This window comes from Antrostomus carolinensis, unplaced genomic scaffold (assembly GCF_000700745.2).
Source record: "Antrostomus carolinensis isolate BGI_N321 unplaced genomic scaffold, ASM70074v2 scaffold16451, whole genome shotgun sequence".
NCBI classification, from domain to species: Eukaryota; Metazoa; Chordata; class Aves; order Caprimulgiformes; family Caprimulgidae; genus Antrostomus; species Antrostomus carolinensis.
In genome coordinates this window covers 31,023-54,526 of record NW_010292173.1, presented here as the reverse complement: position 1 = coordinate 54,526, position 23,504 = coordinate 31,023, and the positions used below count along the sequence as shown (strand labels likewise).

Genomic DNA, 23,504 nt, shown 5'->3' with positions numbered 1-23,504 from the left:
ACACCCATTCAGAGTATGGGGAGCTGGAAAATGTCTCAAAAGGTTGCCAGCATCAGCCCAGTAGGGCATACATTCATCCTCCGTATAGCCCTTCTAAATCTTTCAAGTAGAATTAATTAATTTTTTTTAGAAAATTCCCACAGAAACAGCAGGAGCAGATCTCCTCTCTTTCATTAGAGCAAACATCTTTAAAAATAAGACCCGGGGCTTTGTTTTGCCTGTTCTAATTTTCTGGCTAATAAGCTACAGCTGAGCTTCATTGGATATCTTAATAGTCCCATCTTTTTCACCAAAAGAGGGGGGATCCATTTCAACTCCCAGCCCTTCATCATGTCTCCTTTTATCCGTACCCCTGTCCCCAGGAGCTGCTCACCTCCCTCATCACCCACTCCACTGAGGTTCCCTCTTGCTCCATGGCCCTCACATCTCCCAAAATTTGGGTTTCCCACCCAAGCAGCTCTTACCTTCTCGCCGTCCGTTCCGCAAACACTTCACCTTGGGGAGCTTGCCCAACAAGCGGCAGTCGTCAGCTTGGGAAACAGAAAGGGAAGGCATGTCATCCTCAGCCCTCATGGTGGGTGGCTCTGGCAGCAGAAACAGTCCCAGAGGAAACTGGGAGCAGGGAGAGGACCCCATCGTGGTCTGGCTGATGGCTTATTAGGGCAATGGCACTGCTGGGGCACAACAGTTTTAGCCCTCAGCTCATGCAATGTAAATCTGGACTGGCAGAGCAGCAGTTTTCATGAAACTAGAGTAAACCCAGCAGATTTACACCAAGAACAGCTGAATTACGCTGTAAACTCAGCACAGAAGAGCCATAGTTGGGGTCAGAATCTGACTTTTTGCACATTAATGCAAATGACTATTTTTGGTAGCTGCAAAGCAACACATAAGCTGTTTGATGCATGTCTGCCTGGTGGGGCAGGAGCCTCCAGAGATGGCCTGTGAGCCTGAGCGAGGAGAAAGGAAGGGTCAAAGAGAGCCCCATGGAGCAGTGGGGGCTCCTCAGGCCCTGGGCAGCATCAGGTCCATAGGGCAGAGAGGTCCCATAGCCACCCACACCCGAGAGGTCCTACAGTCCCACACAAAGTTGCTGCCATTGCTCTTGCCCTGCTGCTGCCAGCAGCCCCAGCATCCCACCTCACCCAGATTTCTCCCAGCAAGAGCTGGGTCTGCAGGCAGGTGCATCCAGCACAGCCTCCTCTACCTCCGCGTGCCCACACTGTGGCCTCCACAACTCTTTGGTGCTTCTCACCACTCTGCCTCTTCTTCCTCAGCACTAAAACCACACACACTTGTGTTCCATCCCTGCCACCCACTCTGTGCACCCACACACACCTCCGAGCGCTTTTATCCCCTCCAGCAATCTCTGTTGACAAGAGGCATCACCATACCAGTAACCCTAACAACTCAGGAACAGAGCTGCATTGCTCTGCCCACACCAGGGAGCAGAAGCAGCAGGGGCTGGCTACGGACCTACAATGGAGATTTGCTGGGAAGAGCAAGAACCTGCATGCAGAACAGCTCCATCCCAGCAAGTAAAAGGTCAGTGGGTGGGCAGAGGTGAGAAATGAAACACAACTGGGCATGAGATAAAAGCACCAATTGCTTTGGAGTGGGTTGCAGGGAAAAAACTGACCATGTGTGCATAGTGTATTATGCAAATACATGTATTTTATGTAAATGCATGCAGACCAGATGCCAGCAGGCTCAGACTATCACAGGAAAGGAGATGTAAGACAGCTGAGAAGCACTGATTTTGAGTAGCTGAGGGGCTGCTCTAAGTTACACAGGAAACAGGCTCCTCACTAGTGCCCTGGGATGAGTTGAAACCCATCCCTGCTCCTTCTCCCCAGCTCATCCCACTGTGACAGGGGAGCTGCATTTCTGTAAACCCCTTTCTTTTCAGGAAGGTAAGCGCTTTGGCTATTTAACCAAATAAGCAGCATTTCTTTCCTCTACCCTTCTGCTGTATGCCAGGGCAGCTCGAGTCCTTGTACCTTCTCCTTTTCTTCTGCCGATCCCCAGGCTTGTCTAGCCTGGCCCCACGCACTGGAGTCACTCCAAAGCTCACCATAATCACTGCAAACCCTTCCCCTGGCTTCAGGGATTTCCCAGGGAGGTGTCAATGCTGAGAAGCAGGTCTCATGTGAAATCTGTCCTTAACGCTCTCTGAGGCATTGCCTATTTATAACATCCAAGAGCAAAGCATACAGATCCATTTTTTTAAAAAAAACCTTTCTGTCTTTGTTTTCACGTTTCCTAGTAAATGGCTACATTTTGCAGCTCCTTGAAATGTAATTGCCATGGACCACTCAGCCTAGGTGTACTTTATCATCCTTTTTATGCCTGAGACTGTTTTTCTGAGCACTTACTCTCAGCACCTGGATCTTCCACTCACCCATCTCACCTGGTAAGGTCTTTAGCTGGGGTAGTTCCCTGTGAGCCCCCAGGGCTTCAGCTACTGACTTCTGCTGGAGATCAGACCTATTGATTTCACTTGAGTCATACTACTAACTGGAAGACAAAGGCAGGAGGACGTGGGCTGTGACATATAGCATTATTTATGGTGCATCTCAGAAATGGGCAGCCCATGCGGGAAATCCTCTTTATATGGGTGAAAAAAAAAAAAAAAAAAAAAAAAAATCAATCAAGAGTTGCTGGCCACCTATATAAATGTATGTAGAACATATGCATACAGCAGGAGAGTCAGACTATCATTATTCTGTGCAATTCCAGTGGTATCAACCCAGAACTGTCCCTAGCTGTGGCAGGATACAACCAGCTAAGGATTGGATTCATGTCTGCTGGGTGTAAAAAATATTTTAAATAATTCTAATCTAAATCAGATTAAATCAGATTTCATCTAAATCTAAACTCAGATTAAACATACCACGGCTGTGGCAGGATACAACCAGGTAAGGATTGGATTCATGTCTGCTGGGTATAAAAATGATTTACCATATGCTTTTTTGTATTATTTTCATGAGAAGAGGTTTGATCATTTGGAATTTGAATTCTCCACATGGCAATGCAATCCTGGCACAGCAGGGTTTGCTCTCCACACCTACGGAGCTTTAAATTTCCTTTTACTTTGAAAAAAAACTCTTCCCCCTTCTCTGTGTAAATCCCAGTCTCTCACAGTCTCTTTCAATTTGGCTCCTCACTTTTAACATAGAAAGGGTCACTTACGATCATCACTGAAGTCATCCACTAGTATGATTTCATGGACGAGGTGCACTGGGGTGCTGGTTCAGCACACTAAAGAATGAAGAGAGAAAATCCATGACAGTGGATTGACCATCTCAACAACCATCTCAATGGGACGGGAAAGCCTAGGAACCAATCCCTGCCAAAGCACTAGACAAGACTCAGAAACCACCCCCCACCAACCCCCCAGCAGCCTACAGTACCCAGCTATCACCTCCCTGTAGCCTGATCTAAGAGCAAGTGCTCGGTATTCCTGGGAAACAGCTGAGATTCACCCTTCCCACCTTTGGGAATAAAAACAGAGTGACACACAAAGCCAGGAGAAACCAGCTTTCAGCAGCAGGTACATCCCACCATGTTCCCTACCGGGGCTTACAGCAAAGCTGCCGTCACCCCACTGCCTCTCCCGGGGGCTAATGATATGGTGTCCACCAACAGCAGGGCCAACACAGAGAAAATTACCCAGCTCAAACCCATCTTTACACAGCTCTCAGCCGCGGCAGGACAACTCCTGTTTTAATCCGTGAGCTGATTGCGTTTCAGAGACTGCCGAGAGGATAAGAGCAGGGTTGGAACCCGCCTATTTAATGAAAGAGAGAGGCTGGAGGATGTGGTTCACAGCTCCCTCCAGGTGGACAGACACTGTGAAATGTGGCTGAAAGCTACAATCTTCCCTTAATTATGCCACCAAGGTTTTTTTTATTATTATTGTTAAAAAGCCTGGACCTGTTCTTCCCCTTTCTCACATGGCGCAGAGACTGGCAAAATTACACGTGCTTAAAATCCTGCCCCAGCAAAGGGTCAAGGCTGACTTCCTGAAGCAGAAACCCCAGGGCATCCCACAAATCTCCTAAATGCTTGGCTTGGGCTTTGATAATGCCAGTTGGGCTGTACGGGCTTTTCCAGCATTTAAACTTCTTTGCCTTCATTCTGAGCATCCTTCCTTTTTCACAGGGGATTTTAAATTTCCCCGAATTTCACACCTGAGTCTGCCTTGTGGTCTGGGTTAGAAAAAACCTTCAAACCTCCCAATGGCATAAGAAGGCAGACACCTCGTGGACTAACAACCTTGAAGCCTGTGATACTTCCAGATCTTTATTGACAGGTTTCCCTGGTCTCTCAGGCTCCCAAAGCTCCAGCAAAAAGCCTGGAAAACCACATCCCTGGCCCATACTCCAGTCAAGAGAGCTCCAAAGGGCAGGACCCCCAGGGGACCTGGATGACCAGGAGCCACCAGCCCAGCTGGCAGGAACCTGGAGGGGTCTCACGGCATCACACCCGAATTTCTGAGGGCATTCAGCAAAAGGGCTGCATTTCTCTGATGAAACCTTCTCGATGAGAAACCGCAAGCCCACCCCACCCAGGAGGTCTTGGAGTATCTATGCCTATTGCCAAGTGCTTGCTGCCTGCTCTGGTTTGGTCCCACCCCACCAGCTGCAGGAATTACAACCCTCCAGAGAGAGGGTTGAGGTGGATTTTTTTGGATGAACAGGACATCCCAAGGCAGAGGCTTGAAATGGATTCTCTCTCCATGGGTTGTTGCATTTTTTCCCCAGTAGAAACCCTGAAAAAAAGGGAGATTTATCTCAGAGTGGGTAAGGCTGGCACCTCCCTTGTGGAGCTCCTCAAAAATCACTTCTAAGAATTACTTTCCCTGGAAACACAATCCCTGCCTCCTCCAGTTTCAGGATCTTGGCAAAAGCCATGATTTTCCCCCCACTTCAGGTGCCTTGCATGTTAAGGTTGGGGTGGGGAGGAAGAGAAATCCTCTGTTCCCTAAGCAACAGTCACGGTGCTGCTGTGGCCACCCCAGCACCACTAAGGCTTGCACCAAGCAGGGTTAGACACCCCTGCCTCACCAACACCAGCAGCCTGCACAAAGTATTAGAAAAAGTGGCTGAACGCCCCTCCTCCCGCTGGGACACACACAGCAATTTAGATGTGCTGTTCGCACCTGTCAAGTGTTTTTTAATTATTATTATTAATAGGTTTGTTATTTTTAAAAAATCCCCATATGCGAGAGCTGAGTTCAGCAAATTACCGCAGCTGAGCGTCAGTACAGAGAGACAGGAGAGCAATATCATGCTCAGTGGAATATTTAACAAGTGCTGATTGCCTGGAAACCTAACTTGGTGAAACCTGCAGGAAAGAAGCAGACTTGTAAAAAAGCCAACAAAATAAATAAATAACCCACCGAGAGCAGGAGGGGGTCAAGCAGCAGGCAACTTGAATATTCAAAGCCTGCCTCCACCCAATCTCCCCCACAGATTCAGCTGCCAGAAGAGCAATGCGGGGCATAACTCTATGGGAGGGGGATCGCAAAGGGGCTGATTCTGATCTTGCTGGTACCAACAAGAATAACTCAACCAAAACCACTGCACTGGGCTGTAGACTCAGACCTGGGCTCTAAACAAATACTCAGTGCCCTGAAGGAATTGACCTCAGGCCACCTCTTATGGAAGAGAATCCAGTAGGGACCGTTTTCAAGGCTCTGGGCTGGGGAGATGTGCAGCCCAGTCTCAGCTCAGCTGCTGGCTCCTACTGTTCCTAGGTCAAGCAGTTTGCTGCCAACTCTGTGCCTTGGCTTGCCACCCTTTAAATCAGGGATGATGATCCCTGAACGCCAGCGATAGCCACCTGTGGGATGCAGAGGGTTGTCTGGAGCAAGGGGGAAAAAAAAAAAATCATTGTGCTGACTGATGAGGGAAGGAGGTCTCCAAAGACAGCTCTGCTTCCATGAACCATCATCCTTCCATGGGGTTAATGACAGACACCACTGTGGGTAATGCAGCATCGGTACTGAATGCAGTACCCAGTACCGTGAGCAGCCTCCCCCACACCATTGCAGCCCTCTCCCGTCACTTCCCTGGTGGAACTCACCCACAGCATGACACCTTCCCAAATCCCAAGAGAACAAAGCCCTGGTGAGGATAGTCCAAAGACTGGGTCTACCACAGCTCTAAGGAACCTGAAGTCCACTGCCATCAATAGGCTTTAAGCTCATTATTGCCCTTGCAAGACTGTGCACAGACATTTGTAAGCCCCAAAACTCCCTCTAAGCTGAGGGCCACTTGATGCAGGCACAAAGAGATCCACAGCAAAGGCTGCAGCACCACAACCACAGCCCACTTCCCAACGCAGCTGAGAGTGAGCACGTCGGCTTTACAGCAAAGCCAAATTCACATCTCCAACCCATTTTCTACCTGCGCTCTATTAATCACACGCTAACGCACCCATGCCGCTGGCAACAGGAGAGATTATAAACACCTCTCCTGCGGCACTCCCCGGGGAGGATGGGAAACAGAGGCTCCAAATCCTGCACATTTGTGTTGTCACAGGGATTTTTTTTTCTTTTTTTTTCTTTTTTTTTTTCAGATAGACTATGAAAGCACCATTAAAAATTCAAAGCCAGCTTTTCTATTACTTGTGCCTTTGCTCAGCTTTGATTTTTTTTAAATACTTTCTTTTCTTTCTTTATGTGTGTGTATGGCTTTTATTTTCCTTTTATACGGGTAAAATCAGAAGACAATTAATATTACAGTGCTTTGAAGTCCCTCTGTTATTTATACTTTTTTTTTTTTTTCCCCGAAACCAAACATAGATAGATATACTGCAGTGATGGGCATACTTTAACAAATCGAAACAGCTTTTAAGTTCTGGTGAGCCAGAGATCACAACACTTTCTCCCTTAAATCACCAAAAGATCTGTTACCATCAAAATGAAAACTCATACCTCTAGTTCAGAAAGTGCTTATGCTTATTCAACCCAAGAAGACCCGATTCGCTGCTGAATTATCTTTAAAAGTTAATGCTGAAATTTTCTTTGTTTCAATGGATTTAGTAGATATTTTGCAGATGTAACCATGGAAAATTTCACTTTAAATTTGCATCATAAGGTCCTTCTTCTGTCCTCCTCATTTTGTTGTGATCCTTTTCCACCTACCCAGGGGTAAGCATTGGATCCAACAATTTCCTCTCCAAATAAATATCAATGCAAAAGACAGAAAATGTTTGCAGGGAGGAGTTCAGACCTTCTGACCCAAGGTCAGTATGTTTTTGGTCATTACCCAGAATACCAGTTATTTTAGAGGTGACTGTGGACGTTGATCCTCGGGAACTCATGAACCTCTTAATTCTCTCCATGGCAACAAAATGGGACTTGTTAGGGGAAAAAAAAAACCTTTGGGAGTATAATAAAGTGTCGAAAGGGCCAAGGGTCACAATTATCGAAATCAGACCGAGCGCACGGAGAGAAAATGCCCGCCAAAATGAACTGCTTCAACAACCCAAAATGGCTAATTATGTAGGAAGAGAGACATCACACCAAGAATAACCATAATGAGCTTTGATTACACTGCGGCTTTCGCATTTTATTCTTTCAAATACCCACCAAGCTCTTTGAAATTCAAGAGTTCTCTTATGTTAAGATCAAAAGGTAAAAGCGCACGGAGGGCTGTGTACTTAGTCACCGTGAGAGATGATTAGCAAATTAAGAAAAAAAAAAAAAAAGTCCAGGGTTTAAGCAAAAAGGAGGAAAAAAAAAAAGAAATAAAAAAATAGTCAGCACAAAGTGCTAATTATACAGTTTCTGCACAACACCTGGCTTGTTTTTGCTACTTTAATCAGGCTCATTTCAGTTATGGCACAGACTCTATACGGTGCCGCTGCTGCCTAAGGAAGGAGATGCACAGCTTTGACACTTCCCTGTCTCAGATGTGTCTGGATGCAGACAAGGTAGCAGCATGAGGGGAAGCTGCGAGGTGCTGGCTGTCCAGGACATCGCTTCTCTTACTTACAAGTACTGGAAAATGAAAGGCATGATATTCTCTCTGCTAATTAATGATCTAAATGTTTGATGTGGTATTCATAGCACTAGCATCAGGATTTTTGCCACAGGATGTGTTTCGGCTTGTCAGTGAGAGGTAAATAATTAAGTCTCCTTTTTCCTGTTCTGAGCTCCCCAGCTGCAAGTTTGAAGAATAAATAAATAAAGACCACTCAGCAGAGTGAACAGGACTGTCTCTCCCTCTGCCTGGCAGGTCCCCGGCACAACAGCCTCCTACGCTTGTCTCCTGCCCAGCCTGTGCCAGCACTGACCAGCCACCAAGCTTCCAAAACCGCCCCAATGGAGAAAGTCCCAGCACGCTGGTCACTGCTGGCTCTGGAGCAGATCATCCCCCAGCCTCCCGCAGTTCTGCCCCCCCAGCCCTGCCTCCTGGGCAGGCAGCGTGCCTCTGCCCACCGCTCCCAGGGACAGGGCACACACCAAGCCTCGCTCCCAGTGGACCTTGGCAGGGGACACCACACCACATCCAGCCCTGAAAGCACAACTGGTCCCCTAGCAGTGGCTGCATCTCGGCATGTGAGTGTGCTGATGCCTGCAGAGGAGGGACAGCAAAGGAAAAGGGATGATATTCTCATAAGCAAGCCATGGAGTGGATCCCCCTAACCACACAGGACTGCACGATGGGGAGGCACTATTACCCATCGCTGTTGAGAGCCCCAGCACCCAGCCCAGCCCCAGGTGACAAGGAGCACATCCTTCCCAGACATGCAGCTCCATCTCCTCCACTGGCAGCTATGGCCATGGGGACATCCTTCAGCTCTCCATCTGGAGGAGCTGGACAGCTAGAGCTGGGCAATGAGCTGGATCACAGAATCACAGAATTGCCTAGATAGGAAAAGACCTTTAAGATCATCAAGTCCAATCATTAACCTCACACTGACAAGTCCCCAACCAAACCATGTCCCTTAGCACTATGTCTACACGACTCTTAAATACCTCCAGGGATGGGGACTCCACCACTGCCCTGGGCAACCCCTTCCAATGCCCAAGAACACTTTCAGTAAAAAAATTCTTCTTGATACCCAATCTAAACCTCCCCTGGTGCAACCTGAGGCCATTTCCTCTTGTCCTATCACTTGTTACTTGGGAGAAGAGACTAACCCCCATTTCTCTATGCCCTCCTTTCAGGTAGTTGTAGAGAGCAATAAGGTCTCCCCTCAGCCTCCTTTTCTCCAGCCTTCACAACCCCAGTTCTCTCAGCTGCTCCTCATAAGACTTGTGCTCTAGACCCTTCACCAGCTTCAATTACCTTCCTAAATCCAGGCTAGCACAGGACAGAAAGAGAGGAAAGAAGAAATTGTATATTTTTTTTAAAAATGCCTCTGTACTGCTTATTCTCTCCCTTGCTCCTGCCTCCCCTCTTTGGGTTCACTCACACAGTCCCATCCCCATACTGTTGGAGACTCGCACCATCCTTAATACACCGAGCCTTGGAGCTTGAAATACGTGAAACCGAATGGCAGGGGGATAAGAAACTTGTCCAAAGTAATTCAGAAAGTGAGTGGCTGAAATAACAACCCAAGGGTAGTTCCTCCCCTGTCTGCACAGTAAAGAAAAAAAAAAATCTCAAGAGCTACTTTGCTATTCACCATCTCCTCTTTTCTGGCCTCTTCTCTCCTTTTCTATTTCCCTTTCTCATGACACCTATCCCCTACCACCTGGACACTTGTACACAATCACGAGCATAGTTACATACACGTTTATAAACGCTGACTACATCATTTGCAGAGATTTGGGCATTTAATTAATTTAGCTTTTCTTTTTTTTTTTTTCTCCTCCTTTTCTTCCAGCTGGCAAATGGTCAAAGAAAAGATCATGAAACTTTTAAATTAATTTATTATTCAACACAGTCCACTAACTTTTCTCAATAGCTCTGACAATGCAAATTGTTCATAAATGAACTGTCACAAACGCTCACAAAGTGACTCACGTAAGGGGTGCTGCAGAGGCCACGTGTTGGTGCCTCTGCTTCACAGGTCAGAGCACTCGCATCCTCACCAAGAGCTGAACGCAACACACTGATCCTGCAAAACAGCTCAGCCTCAGCACTCGGAGAGCATCAAAGCTCTCAAGTACCAAGGAAAAGTGTAGGAATAGCAAAATCCCTCCTGCTCATCATGTACGTGGTTGTGGTGGTTTTAGCCTGGTTGGCAACAAACACCAAACAGCCCCACTCCCACCCTCCCCAGCTCGGGAAACGGGGAAGAGAATCAGAAGGGTAAAAGTGAGAGAACTCATGGGTTGAGATAAAAACAATTGAATAGTTGAAATAAAATTGAAATTAAGTAACAGTAAAAATGGAATATACAAATGAGTGATGCACACTGCACTCGCTCACCACCCGCTGACCAATGCCCAGTCCAGCGCCAGATAGCAATCCCGGAGCAACGACATTCCCGAAACCAAAACCACAATCCCAAAACTGAGAGAGACAGACACAAAAAAATCCAGCAAACCCTGATTACTATACTGAACATGACATTATATGATACGGAATATCCTATTGGCATAATCAAATGCCAATTTGGGTTTGCTAATTTCTCAATGTTCTTCTCATCAAAAATCCCATACTGAAACCACCAAAGCACAGCGCTATTCTAGTGACTAAGAAGGAAATTAGCTCTATCCTAGCAAAACCAGGACAGTGGTGCCTTCACCAGCACTTCCCTCTGCCACCTCTCTGTGTTTTCCTGGGGTCCTGTAAGAAGTGCTTCCTTTGGGGGCACATTGCCTGATTGCCCCATGACTTTGGACAAGCCAAGAAATATCCCTTTGCCCTGTTTCTTCCTCCTGCCATGGCAGTTAACAGAAAACTCATTTTGCAATGTGGCTGGAAAACCCAACTTGCTGGAACTCAGGAAACCAGGTTTGCAACCCAAACTTTTCCACCAACCACAGACAAATCACCTCTTTGTTCCTCAGTCTTCCCATCTGTCACTTGGGCTGAGATGACAGGTTGAGCGCACCATGGAGATGTACTGGTGAGAACAGGGTAGAAGAGGTGCCCACTTTACTCACCACTGTGCTCAAAGTGCTTGGAGGCACTTGGCCACAGACTGCTCCAAAAGGCACAAAGCAGTGTAAGGAGAACAAAGTTTGTGGTGACTGGCCATGGAAAATGATCCATGTTGTTACAGCCACTGTGGGATAGGGTGATCTGGAAGATCTAATTAAACTAAGCATTTGCCAAGCAAGGGGGAACAAAACGAGAGCAGTCACAAGGCACAGAAATTAACCTACAGAGGCTGAAGAGGCAGATGAGCTCTCAGCTGGGTCCAAAAACAGGCAGGAAGATGGCAATACATGCACGATCATGGCTGGAGAGGAACAGGGCAGGAGCCACATCACCAGCCCCACTTGCCATCAAGGGTTAGTACTCCTAGGGCCGGTTGGATCAAAGCAAGCTTCTAAGTCTAAGTGCTGCATCCAGGAGGAAAACAGTGAACCCTGATGCCAGAAAGCCACCTCTAAACCATAGGGAGCAGAAAAAGGAGGGTCATCTCAGGAGAACTCAAGATCTCAGCCCAGGGAGAGGCAGGAGAGATGGGGACTGAGGATGCTGTCTCAGTTCTACACTGCCCAGGCTTGCCTCTGAGGTGTGGCTCAGTGGGATGCTCCGTGGGGCTCTGGCACTGTTTGGAGATCATCCTCTGGGAAAAGAGAGCTGTGAAGAGGCCCCAGCACTGGGGAAAATCTCCCCACAGACAAAACACGAGCTCTGGCATCACCGTGAGTGGTGTGCAGGGGGGAAGCTCTGGTGGAAATCACACACAACTGGATAAGAAAGGCAGCAAAGTCAACTAATCAAGTCAAACAAAGAGAGTAAGAGGAAGAAGGAAGAAGTATTTTTATAGCTAGAAATCAGAAACTTCAGAGGACAATATCCTATAGGAAGAAAGAAAAATCCAAACTACTTGTATTTCGAACCATGCCATCATTGCAGTAGACAGTTCTATGATGAAGTCAGATATGGGGGATCCAGGCATAAGAGTCATACCATGGCTCTAACATCTCTCATGTGGCAACATCACTCATGATCATACCTGCCAGGACAGTCAGATGCTGAGTTATGGGGAGAAATCTGATTAAAGTCCATCCCTGCACTTTACACATTATAAGTGTCCTGCACATCAAGGGGTAGAGGACTGCTTGGCTTTGTCTTGCCATCTCTGTCAGAATGGGGTTTGAAGGACAATAAACCTTCAAACACAAGGTACTGTAAAAATAAAAGAGAAGGTCCAGGATCAAGGAGCTGGTACACAGCACCAAGCGTCAGTGCTATGCATGCCCAAAACCCACACACCCCAGAGACAGAAAGCAGTGATAGATTATTAAGTGTGAAGCGACGGAGATGGGATTGGGCATGAAACCATAAAGCAAAGCAGGAATTCAATTTCAGGACTGTCAAACTCACTTGTGGCACTGGACGCGTTCACCTGAGGAAGGATGCTGTTCTCATAGAAGAGCCCAGCAAGGACGTGACAGCAAACAGGGCACAGCTGAAGACAGCAACCAGTCTGACCAGTACCAATGATGACAAGGGGTCCCTGGAGATGCCAGGGTTTAACTGACAAGGCTTGCAGCTGGGCACAAAGCCTTCACTAATGTGGGCATGACATGGCTGCAAAGCACTTATTACTGGCACAGAGCAGAGCATACCCAAGCTCACTACAGAGGAACCCACCAGCCAAGACCTGGAGATAGACCCCTCTAAGGTCACAAAGCCTTCCCACAAGAGAACTTGCAGATTCAAGGCACACATTGGGATTAAATGCTGATTTCAAAAACCTGCCGTGAAAATGAAGCCTTTAGTCTATCCACTACAGCAAAACACAGCCAAGAACAAACCAACAAATGAAGGCATGGCCACGTGCCCAGAGTGCTCCACCGTGTATCCAGAGGAATACAGAAACCGTCCTTGAAAATCTAGTCTGCATGTGCACCATTAGGGCTTCTCAATTAGCAACCCTTTCTGGCACTCGATGGGTCACTGGAGAAGCTCAAACAGCAGCACCAGAGCAGACATCTGCAGAATAATAGCTGTCCCTAGACAACTGGGACAAAATACAGCTGAGCACTGATACCCAGCTGGATATAAAATGTTTTTATCCCAGATGCTGTCTAATCTTCTGCTGCTCCCCCAAGAGTGCCCTATGCTAGACCCTGCAAAGGGAGCACAGCTACTTACTTTCCTCAGCATCCCACTGTAAAACCTATTTCTCAGAGATCAGCTTTCACAATAATTTCTCCTGGTAATCATTTGAGAACATACACAGCTGGTAGGTCCGGTCCCCTTGCTGCAGTGAGTACAAACAGATTCTGCCTTTACTCACAAAAACCTCTAGCCCACTCACCCTTTTTTAAAAGCGTTTATAGATAAAGAGTATTTCCAGCAGGCTCGTACCTCCGAATTGTCCTTAGCAGGGTTGACCTGGCCTCGTTGTGGAAAGTGATGATGACGCTCGTTGGTGGGAGGTCCTGGCCATAGTGCAAAGTTGTACACCTGGGGAGGAAGAAAGAGGAAAATGCCATTCAGGTACTGGAATTCAAAGTGGGAGTTCAGTTCATTAGTGCAGGCAGCAGAGTCCATCAGTAGATGGTCTTCCAGCCACTACTGGGGAAGAAAAAATAAATGTTTTTCTGTATGAATCCTTTCTGAAGGAGACCAGAAACTGTCAAGTAAGTCACTGAAGATTAAAGCAGCAAAAAGACCTTAACTGTCATTAAAAGGAAGAGATGAGAAAGGAGGCACCCAGCTTGCAGTCCTTTTCTCTAACCACTGCTTCCCAGCTAGCACACCCTCCTGGTGTCACCAGCCTCCCCCATCAAGAGATAGTGGGAAGATAAAAGCCTTCCCTTTTTATATTAGTTAGGGCAATGCCACCTTCAGCAAAGACACTCCTCACTGACACTAGCATGATGGGATCAGAAACGGGTCCTTCATGCCAAAGGTAAGACACAGGTGATGTGCCTGCAGAAGGCCAGCTGCAAGTCTTACACTGCCTTGGTGGCTTTGTGAGCTTCATGGGGCTTTTGGTGTCATTCCAGAAGTACTGAGTTATCATGATGAGGTTTTGCCCTTTCTTAAATTGAGGCAGGGGCCCAAGCACTCTCACACCCACCTGGCTGGTGGCACCGGCAGTGGTAAGAGCATCGCTGAAGCCCCAGCTCTGAGCTGCCTCACTCCAGCCTCCCGAGGCAGCAATTTCCACCAGCCGCCTGCAAGGTAAGCCAAGTCCTGTTTCTAAATTGATTGTTTCCTTATTCATTCTGCCTTAATGGCATAACCTGACTACAGGGAAGATTGGGACTCAACCGTTTTCAAGCCAGCTTGCAGAAGGTGAAAACCCGCAACTGCAACCACAACCCCTGCTGCCTCCTTCCCAGGAGGAAACATCGTAGACTCTGTAATTACTTTGACCTTTAGCTGATGAAATTTGTGGCTTTTATAGACAAATGCCAACATATTCCTAGCTCAGGAAATCTGGATACAACTCTTACATCTGTGCTGCTCTTTCCAGATCCCCCTTAAAGCCATACCCCCCTATGATGGCCTTAAGATGACACACCAGTGGCAGGAGGGCACCTCATGCCCAGCCTGGGGAGCTCCTCATCACAGCCATCAAGCTCCTTCCCATCCATGCGCTGCTCGCCTGCTCTTGTGTCACTGCCCAGGTGCTACCACTGCCATCCTCAAATGAAGTAGGAAAGAGAACTGAGCAACCATTCTTCCAACAAACCATTAGTTTGCTCCCCCAAAGATCTGGACCATGGTATTTGCAAGGCAAAGTGAAAACAGATGGAAAAATTAAGTTGGGGATAGGGAAGAGAAAGCAAGTAACAGTAGCCAGATATTGCTGGCTTATGCTATCAGCATGGCATGCTGCACCCCAGAAATGTCAAAATACTTGAGGGTTTGGTGTTTTGGTTTTTTTTAAAATGAGGTTTTTCAGCTTTTCATTGTAAATAATCAGAAATGAAGTTTCAAAAAGTAACCTAAATGAAAGGAAAAAAAGAGTGTGCAAGAAGTGAAGGAATTATAAAATAAGAAAGAAACCTTGGGTGGGACAAAGTATTTGCAAGCTCACGCTAAATTGGTCGATGTTTTCTCTCATTGTTTCACTTAAAACTTTTTCCAAAATCCTGCCTCAACTTGACCAAAGCAGATTTCTCATTACTACCCTGTTCTTTCAGCATAGTCACCAACCCCAGAAAATCATCATTGAACCAATTCTCATTCTAGGTCCATCTTCAAAGGACACTAAAGTTGCACAGGTACTCTGCATGCAGGAGAAAATTCAGTAAAATTGCCCCGTGCAGCAACACCCTCATTCATCAAAGTTAGGGATCATCTCAGGAGTGCTAAAAACAGAGGGTTTCTGAATTACTAAACAGCACTAGGTCATGCCCTGAGCTGCTTGTCTGGGTCACTGTGACCCCTTGCATCATCCAGCAACCAACTTCAACTGAGATTTCCCAACCTGATACGATGAGAAAGAAGCTGCTGCTCGGCGCCTGGTTTGTCACACTCAGGCTCAGCTCTCACTTGCTCTGCAGAGCTGCAGGGACAGACTATGATGATTGCTCTCCCTGTGCTATTTATACACCATTATCTACTAACTGTCCCCAGATGTGTGTCTTTCCACCCACTTCCAGCACGGCATCAGGAGGGCTTGTGTGGAGCAAACAAGGGAAGCTGCTCTCCCTGTGCTATTTATACACCATTATCTCCTAACTGTCCCCAGATGTGTGTCCTTCCACCCACTTCCAGCACGGCATCAGGACGGCTTGTGTGGAGCAAACAAGGGAAGCCATTTCTGGAAAAGAATGAAAGAGCGTAGAAAATACAAAGTCATCCATACTTTACCTGTGTTATTACAATGGTTAAGGAGCTAGTAAATAAAGGTGCAGTGGATGCACGCTGTATCACCCACCAGTGGGAGGGACAGAGATATTGCACGCTGGCTCAGCCTGCCCGCGGTGCCATGAAGGCTCCTCGTGCATGATGACAACTTGCTTTTAAAACTCCAGGTGTTACAGAACCACAGAATTGCCTCGATTGGAAAAGAGCTTTAAGATCATCGAGTCCAATCATTAACCCAACACTGACAAGTCCCCAATTAAACCATGTCCCTAAGCACTGTATCTACACGACTCTTAAATCCCTCCAGGGATGAGGACTCCACCACTGCCCTGGGCAACCACTTCCAATGCCTGTCTGTGCCCCAGATGAGCCTAATGAGACAACATGCATGTGGGAAACACTGAAGTGTCACATACAAGCACCTCCAGAGCTTGGTCACTGGTTCTACAACTCACCCCTGACTTTTCTCTAGTGAGGCTTGTTGCATCCCAAGGATGGGACCAACCACTGCACTGCCGCAAGAGCGGGCAGGGACCTGGCAGCAGCCCCAGCCTTGCTTTGCCTCTGTGACCAGCACTGTACCACAGGCAGGGCTCACCTCCCCAAAAACCATTCCACAAAGAGTCAGGCTGAGCTGCTGCATCTGCCAGGGCTCCTCTGGGGTCCCTGCGTGGCCCTGACTCTGCCCTTGCCCAGGATTTTACTCTGGGCATTTCCTTCAAGAGCCCTCCCAAACTTTCCTCCAGTTGGCCCCTTATTTTTCTTTCCTTCCCCCCCCTCAGTGTAACTGCAGCTGAACATCCTGGCTCCCCAGAAGACAGATTTCTGTGTAAGTTCTTGACTACAAGTGGTTTTTTGGCACTTGCTTGGGTAATAAAAACCACAGCTTGGAAAAGCATTAAATCCAGCATGTCCAGAATTATTTTGTGTGACAATTACATCTGGGGTAATTTCAATTTAATACCTCACTGCAAGTGAAAATTGCAGCATGCAGCCCTAAAATTGCTGTAATAATGAAAATAAACCCGCTAAGAGCTGCCTGTGCTACCTCAGGCTGTCACTGGATAAACGCTTTGTGCTGCTTATGGTATTTCATAGGTCATTCAATTGCCAACAAATGGAAAAAAAAAAAACAAAAAAAAACCACAAAACAAAAACAACACCCACAACATTTTTGGGAAACCAATGAAATTTTGAGGGTTATTTTTTTTTCAGATTGTTCCAAAAAAAAATAAAAAAAAAAATAAAAATCCATAACTGCATTGGTTATAGTTGCAGTGTGTTGAAACTCATGAGGCTGAAGTCATTTAAAGTTGCAGACTTTGAAACCTGGCCACAGGACTGGGGAGCAATCTTAGCACAGCAAGTGTTAGCACGCATGCTGCCAGGCTGAACCACCTGCAACGTGGGCTGCTCCGCCAGCTCACAGCATCTCGGGGGCCAAAACAAGACAGAAGTTCAGCTAGCCTGCCCTAAAAACCCCAGAGAGAGCACCCAGCTGGAGAAACAACTATTATTTCTTCCTGTAAACGCTGAAGTCAAACTCATTTCATGTGAAGATTCATTTTTCTATTTTAAGGTTATTCCCCATTCAAATTTGAAATAATTTCAGAATCAGAAAGTTACAAAAGGGGGATTCTGGCTGCAGACACCTTAGGAATCACCCTTGGAAAATCCCAGCCTGGGCAAGCTGCTTGCCATACTTTCTTCAGGGTGGAAGAAGCAGCACATAGAATCATAGAATGGTTTGGGTTGGAAGGGACCTTAAAGATCATCCAGTTCCAACCCCCCTGCCATCAGCAGGGACACCTTCCACTAGACCAGGTTGCTCAAAGCCTCATCCAACCCGGCCTTGAACACTTCCAGGAAAGGGCATCCACAACCTCCCTGGGCAACCTGTTCCAGTGTGTGACCACCCTCACATCTCATCTCCATGTTCCCAATATGCCATTAATAGCTCAGGAATAAATTATCGCACACTCATTTGCAGGGACAGGGAGCAGACGGCCAGAGCCGTGCGCTCATCACAGGAATCACCAAAATCTCTCACAAAGTACCAAACTTCAGACACTCCAGCGTTTCTCACAGGCCTCTGAATTCCTCACTCTGAAGGTTTCTTTTCTTGGGTTGCTTTGACCCTTGTGCTCCTGGTGAGTGATGGGGTGTCACCCCTGGTGTCCTCTGCACACAGCCACCCCTGCATCCTTAGAGGTCCTTCTGATGGAGCAATACACTCCCATTCCCAGGGCATTTCAACCTGTTTTACATTTAAAATGGCAGACTTATAGTGCCCCTCACCAAACCAAAGCTCACCTTGGAAACACTGCCACACAGCATAATGGTAAAGATGAATGGTGTGAATAGAGATGGACCCTGTTCCTCAACCCCTTCTGGTCCACCCCTGCTCTCATCCATAGCATGTTTTTTTCCTTGACATCTGCCATCACATGCCACAGAACTGTGCCGTGCCTCCCGAAACCCACCTCTCACACTCACCCTCTCCTGTGCCTCATTAACTATCTTCAAGAAATGATTAGCCTCATCCTGCTCCCCCAGCTTCCCCTGCAAGGCTTCTGCTCATTCCTCTTTTCTGCTTCAATGGCCATCACTTGCCAACAGTTCTGCTTTGAATTTTAAAGCTTTCCATGAAATCCCAACTCTCCCTCAACACAGCTCACCACTTCCAAAGTGCTCTCTGCTTGTTTATTTTGAACAGCCAGCTGCATGAGATAGAGCTACACCATCTTTCAGCTCCTTCCTGGCTCCTCTCTTCTCCTTGGAAACATGTGGGAGAGCAGTTTTCATACAATCATAAGATGGTTTGGGTTGGAAGGGACCTTAAAGATCATCTAGTTCCAACCCCCCTGCCATCAGCAGGGACACCTTCCACTAGACCAGGTTGCTCAAAGCCTCATCCAACCTGGCCCTGAACACTTCCAGGGAGGGGGCATCCACAACTTCTCTGGGCAACCTGTGCCAGTGTCTCACCACCCTCACAGTGAAGAATTTCTTCCTAATATCTAATCTAAACCCACCCTCTCTAAACAAGATTATTTAGGTTTGTCTCCACAGTGCACTCACAGGGCTTTCTCTCTCACATCAACCCAGAGGACAGGGACCTGCCATCAGAAACAGTATGGATTCACACCACCACTGATGGACAAACCTACGAGCACTTTGGGTTTCCGATGACACTCTTCAAGTCTGACTAGCTCTCCAGGCTTCATGGTTCTCTTGGGTGAAGACATGTGCAAGCGTCATGCCACAGCAGTGCAACTACCATGAGTTGCGTTTTATAGACTTGCATGCTCCACCAGAAGCAGAGAAGAACTTGGTGGAGAAGGGGGAAAAACATAAAAAGTCCTTTTAGTTCACAAGAAAGTGAACTAAATTACACAAATTTCCACTGCAATTTTGAGCAAGAGTTAATACTAATGTCAAAGCTCTCAGCTCATGTCTGTGCTGGAAGAAGAGACCATACGAGCCTGGTGCACACCTCTGAAGGGACTCAGATAGGCAGGACCAGAGAAAGCCTCTCCTCCAGCCTGGCCTTGGGCTGGACCAAGTCAATCATACCTGGGCGAAGCCTTTACAGCTTTGCTCAGGCTACAAACTAGTCAGTCAATGACTGCCTCCCAGGGAGCTTGCTGTCACCCCACACGCAGCCGGAGAGACAGAGTGGCAGGGAGAGTAGAGGAGAAGGACCAGAGATGCTGAAAACACGTCTGTACCTTAACAAATGGACAGGAACCAGTCTACTTCCGGAAATGGGTGGCAGCCCAGGAGAAAAAAAAACAAAGAGAGCATTCTTTCATAATTTTTCTTTCTTGCCATGAAAATCAGCTCAGACCCCACTGGGTTGAGCTGCTTCACCTAACTATTGCAGCCAGATGTCCTTGGTGCAATCAGTGCAATTCCTTCCTCCAGGACCCCAGAGGAAACTGGAGCAAGTCCTGACAACCAACCAATTACTCCCTCAGAGAAAAATGAAAATTACTGCCCTAGGGAGTGAGGAAGCCACTCACTGTAGACAAGCAGTCGCCAGTGGGACAGAAGAGCTTAGAGCCCCAGCCGCCTTGCCCCAGCCAGTAGCAAACATGCCCGGGCTCCGTACACCTGCAGGGATGGCAGGACATGCGGGCACCTTGGTCATACCTCTCAGGACACCCTCTCAGGGTGGCACAGCCCCCAGCCAGGGGGAAACCACTGTGCCTAAACACCATCTTCAAGCTGAAGCAAAATTACTGGAGACTTCCATAAAAATACTCTAAAAATAGGGACCCTGGACATGCTCTGATTTAGAACTATATAGCAATGTATGTGCCAACTCGTATGGAAGCTAATGAGTTCACAGAGCTTACTGCTGGACAGGACTGTGCATTGTCTCACCTGACCTCTGGGTAACACAGTCTCTGGCATATTTCCCAGTTACCTGTGCATTTCTCAGTTATCCATGCATTAAACCCAGTGACTTGTGTCTGGCTTCAAAGTACCTTTCAAAAAAATCATTACTCCATGCCCTCTAGAGATGGAAAATCCAAGAAGCACTGTTCACGTTACAGTCAATGTGTCAGTCTCGTACGACAGTACAAATGGGATACGACAATTCAGTATCTGCATGACCAGAGCACACAGCGGGGTCAGTGGCCTTCTTCATGACATTCACCTCCTGTCACTATCCTCGGTTCTTCGTGGCTCTCCCCAAGCCATCCTTCCTGCACATTACCTAAATATATTCTGTCACTCAGCTTTGAGAGACCTTCAAAATCCTACTTTGTCTTCTCAAGATATGCCAGCATCTCCTCTTCCTATAAGGAATCAATCAGGATGAGGCTGCCAAAGGGAGGGATGACCATGGTCTGCCTTGCTGCACATCTCCAGCACCACCACGCACCATGTGTGCTAGCTGGCACCCGTGGCCGTGCCAGGGGATGGCTGCCAGCAGCGAGCATGCTGCTTGCACATCCTGCACTTGGGACAAAGACCTACTGAGACCTACTGAGAAAGCTCCGGGGTTTCTTCCATACTGCCAAGAGCTTTGAGATTGACCCCTCCACCATGACACATGTGCCAGGGGATGGCTGCCAGCAGCGAGCATGTTGCTTGCACATCCTGCACTTGGGGTCAGGTCTGGGACAAAGACCTACTGAGAAAGCTCCAGGGTTTCTTCCATACTGCCAAGAGCTTTGATATTGACCCCTCCACCATGACACACCACAATTTGAGTGTGAATGTCACTGCTCAGAGCACATATGTGACCTTTGTAGCACGACAGGAAGAGCAGTGGCTGTGGGGACTGCCACCAGCTACAGACCCTCTTGTGTCTGTCTTGGTCCTGCAGGCCCACCTCAGGCTGGCCATGACCGTAGGCAGGTTGGTGCTACTGAAACACCAGAAGAACAAAGAGAGGCTGAAAAACCAGCTGGAGAGCAGAGGACTCTGCTGTGCCAAAAGGAAAGAAGGGACAAGGAGTCAGATGTCAGGGGTGATGTCACGTGATTGCAGAGAACGCCAGCTCAAGTTTGGCTTGCCAAATGGAAAAAAACCCTTTGAGAAAGGTTGGTAGGATTTCTCTGTGCTGGACTGGCACGCGTCTCAGGTTTGCATTCCCAAAAAGGGACTGAAAAATTCCTAGGGCGGCAGGCAACAGCCTCAGTGGCTGCTGGGCCTGGGAGAAACGGGGGGTGATCCAAAGAGACAAATCTCTGGTTGAGTAGATGACTTGGGGGTGTGCAAGGGCTTGAGCAAGGGTGAGGAGGTACATCTGCAACAAATATCCAACAGTTGTTAGCATCAGAGTTGACAAGGAATTATTTAGCTGGCTTTAACTAGATGTAATTGGATAAAACTGTAAAGAAGACCATCAGGAAAACACTGCCAGGGCACCGAACCAGTTCTGGCTGTAGATTAGACTCCCAGAAGAACCTGTCCAAGTCCTCACCTCTCCCCTCCCCAGCACATGCTACTACAAAAATACTAGAAAATGGGGAAAAGAGCCCTCCCGAGGGCAGGGAAGATGCAGTTGCTGATGGAAGAGGTCTTCTCAGCCTCCCTGTTGTTCTGATGTCCTACCATGAATGTGAAGGTCACAGCTAGTTCTTGCCTAAAGGCAAGCAGCTACAAGCCTTCACAAAGGACCACCATGTGTACTGCCCACTAGGGCAGGGACCTGCAAACGGGAACCCATGTTCAACTCAGCTGCGGGCTGACCCCAGAAGGTCAATCTTCTTGGGTTGACCAAGAAGGACATTTTTCTACATAGCTTCTGGAAACTGAAACACTGCTATATTTGCCTAGTGCACAACTGCCACTTCCTCTAACTCACTGCCCCTTTCGGTCTCCTTCTTTCTTTTCCCTGCAAGATAGATATCTAAAAAATTAATCAGACAGCTAAATTCAAAGAATGGGAGAAAAGCAAGAAGGCAAAAATAACCTTCTGTGCACATGACGTGCTGCTGCCTGTGAATCTCAAAACTGACGGCATGATGCATTTATAATCTATTAAAATTCGCTGGATTTTTGTCTTTCAAAAAGGGGAGGGGAAAAAAAGAGAACCTGCTAAAAAAGAAGGAGAGAATAGCACGGCTGCATTTAAAAACAAGTTAAACCAGATTGTGTGTCTTGATTTTCAAAGCAGCTCATGAATAATTCAGACTCCTAGGGCCCTCCACACAGACTCAGGGTCTGTCTTGCTTCTTGATGCCCCCCACCCTTTCTTCCTCAGAACTAAAGCAAGAAGAAAAAAGGAGCCAACAAAAGTGAAAAAATAATAATAAAAAACAAACAAACAAAAAAACCCCTTCTTTGTTTTCAGTAGAATTTAAAATACTAGCCAAATTTCTGATGCCAGTTTTACTGGAATACCAGAGCTGACATCAAAGGTTTTCACTTGGTGAAAGCAAAAGCAAAATCTGGCACCTTGCACCTTCCTGGAAAGCCATCAATCCTTTATTAAAGATCTTCAGAAGCCAGGACAACCTGAAATTACATTTCAGAGGGTCAGAACCATAGATGTAAAGATTCATTAGGGAGGATGCTTTCTGACCAGAGCTTCCTGACACCACGTGGCAAATCGAAGCAAAGAAAGTCCTCATCCCCACAATGTCTTCTGAGCCATAACTGCAGAACAAACCCAACTCCATGCTGATTGCTCAGAAACACTTCAAGCATGCAGGAATCTGCAGTTCTTACAGCAAAAAAATCCACCCAAGTGGCCTCAAAACATTGCCTGTGATCGCCCTTTTGCGACAGTTCATGGAATAGGACTTTAAGGCACCGGGTAGCTGAAAAAACAAATGAGTTTGATGGAAGAAACTGTCTCATGGCCTTAATTATCAATAGTAGTGAGCCTCAGAGAATTAGTTCCATTGCTTACTAATATTTGACTTTGATTTCAGCCTACGCAAACATATTGGGTCAATAGAAATACCAAGACAAGCACAAAAGTTAAACAAACAACTTCATTCTGTCAGAATTACTTGGAGCAAGTTATCAAAGTAATCGATGGCACGTAATCACTATGAGACAAGTGGTCAATACGTTATAGCCGTCAAAGGCAGAGGATGGCTCTAGCAGAGAGTGAAC

At 47.1% G+C, this 23,504-nt stretch overlaps 1 protein-coding gene across 1 annotated transcript in view; it reads right to left on the bottom strand.

The window, feature by feature from the left end:
• Positions 1 to 23,504, bottom strand: part of GALNT14 (polypeptide N-acetylgalactosaminyltransferase 14) — a gene marked incomplete at its 5' end in the record, with an annotated part of 72,595 nt that overhangs the window by 29,450 nt on the left and 19,641 nt on the right. The window contains 3 exons of the mRNA XM_010176862.2: positions 465 to 530; positions 3,193 to 3,248; positions 13,461 to 13,559. Of these exons, the coding sequence (XP_010175164.2) occupies positions 465 to 530; positions 3,193 to 3,248; positions 13,461 to 13,559 (221 nt within the window). The remainder of the gene's footprint in view (positions 1 to 464; positions 531 to 3,192; positions 3,249 to 13,460; positions 13,560 to 23,504) is intronic.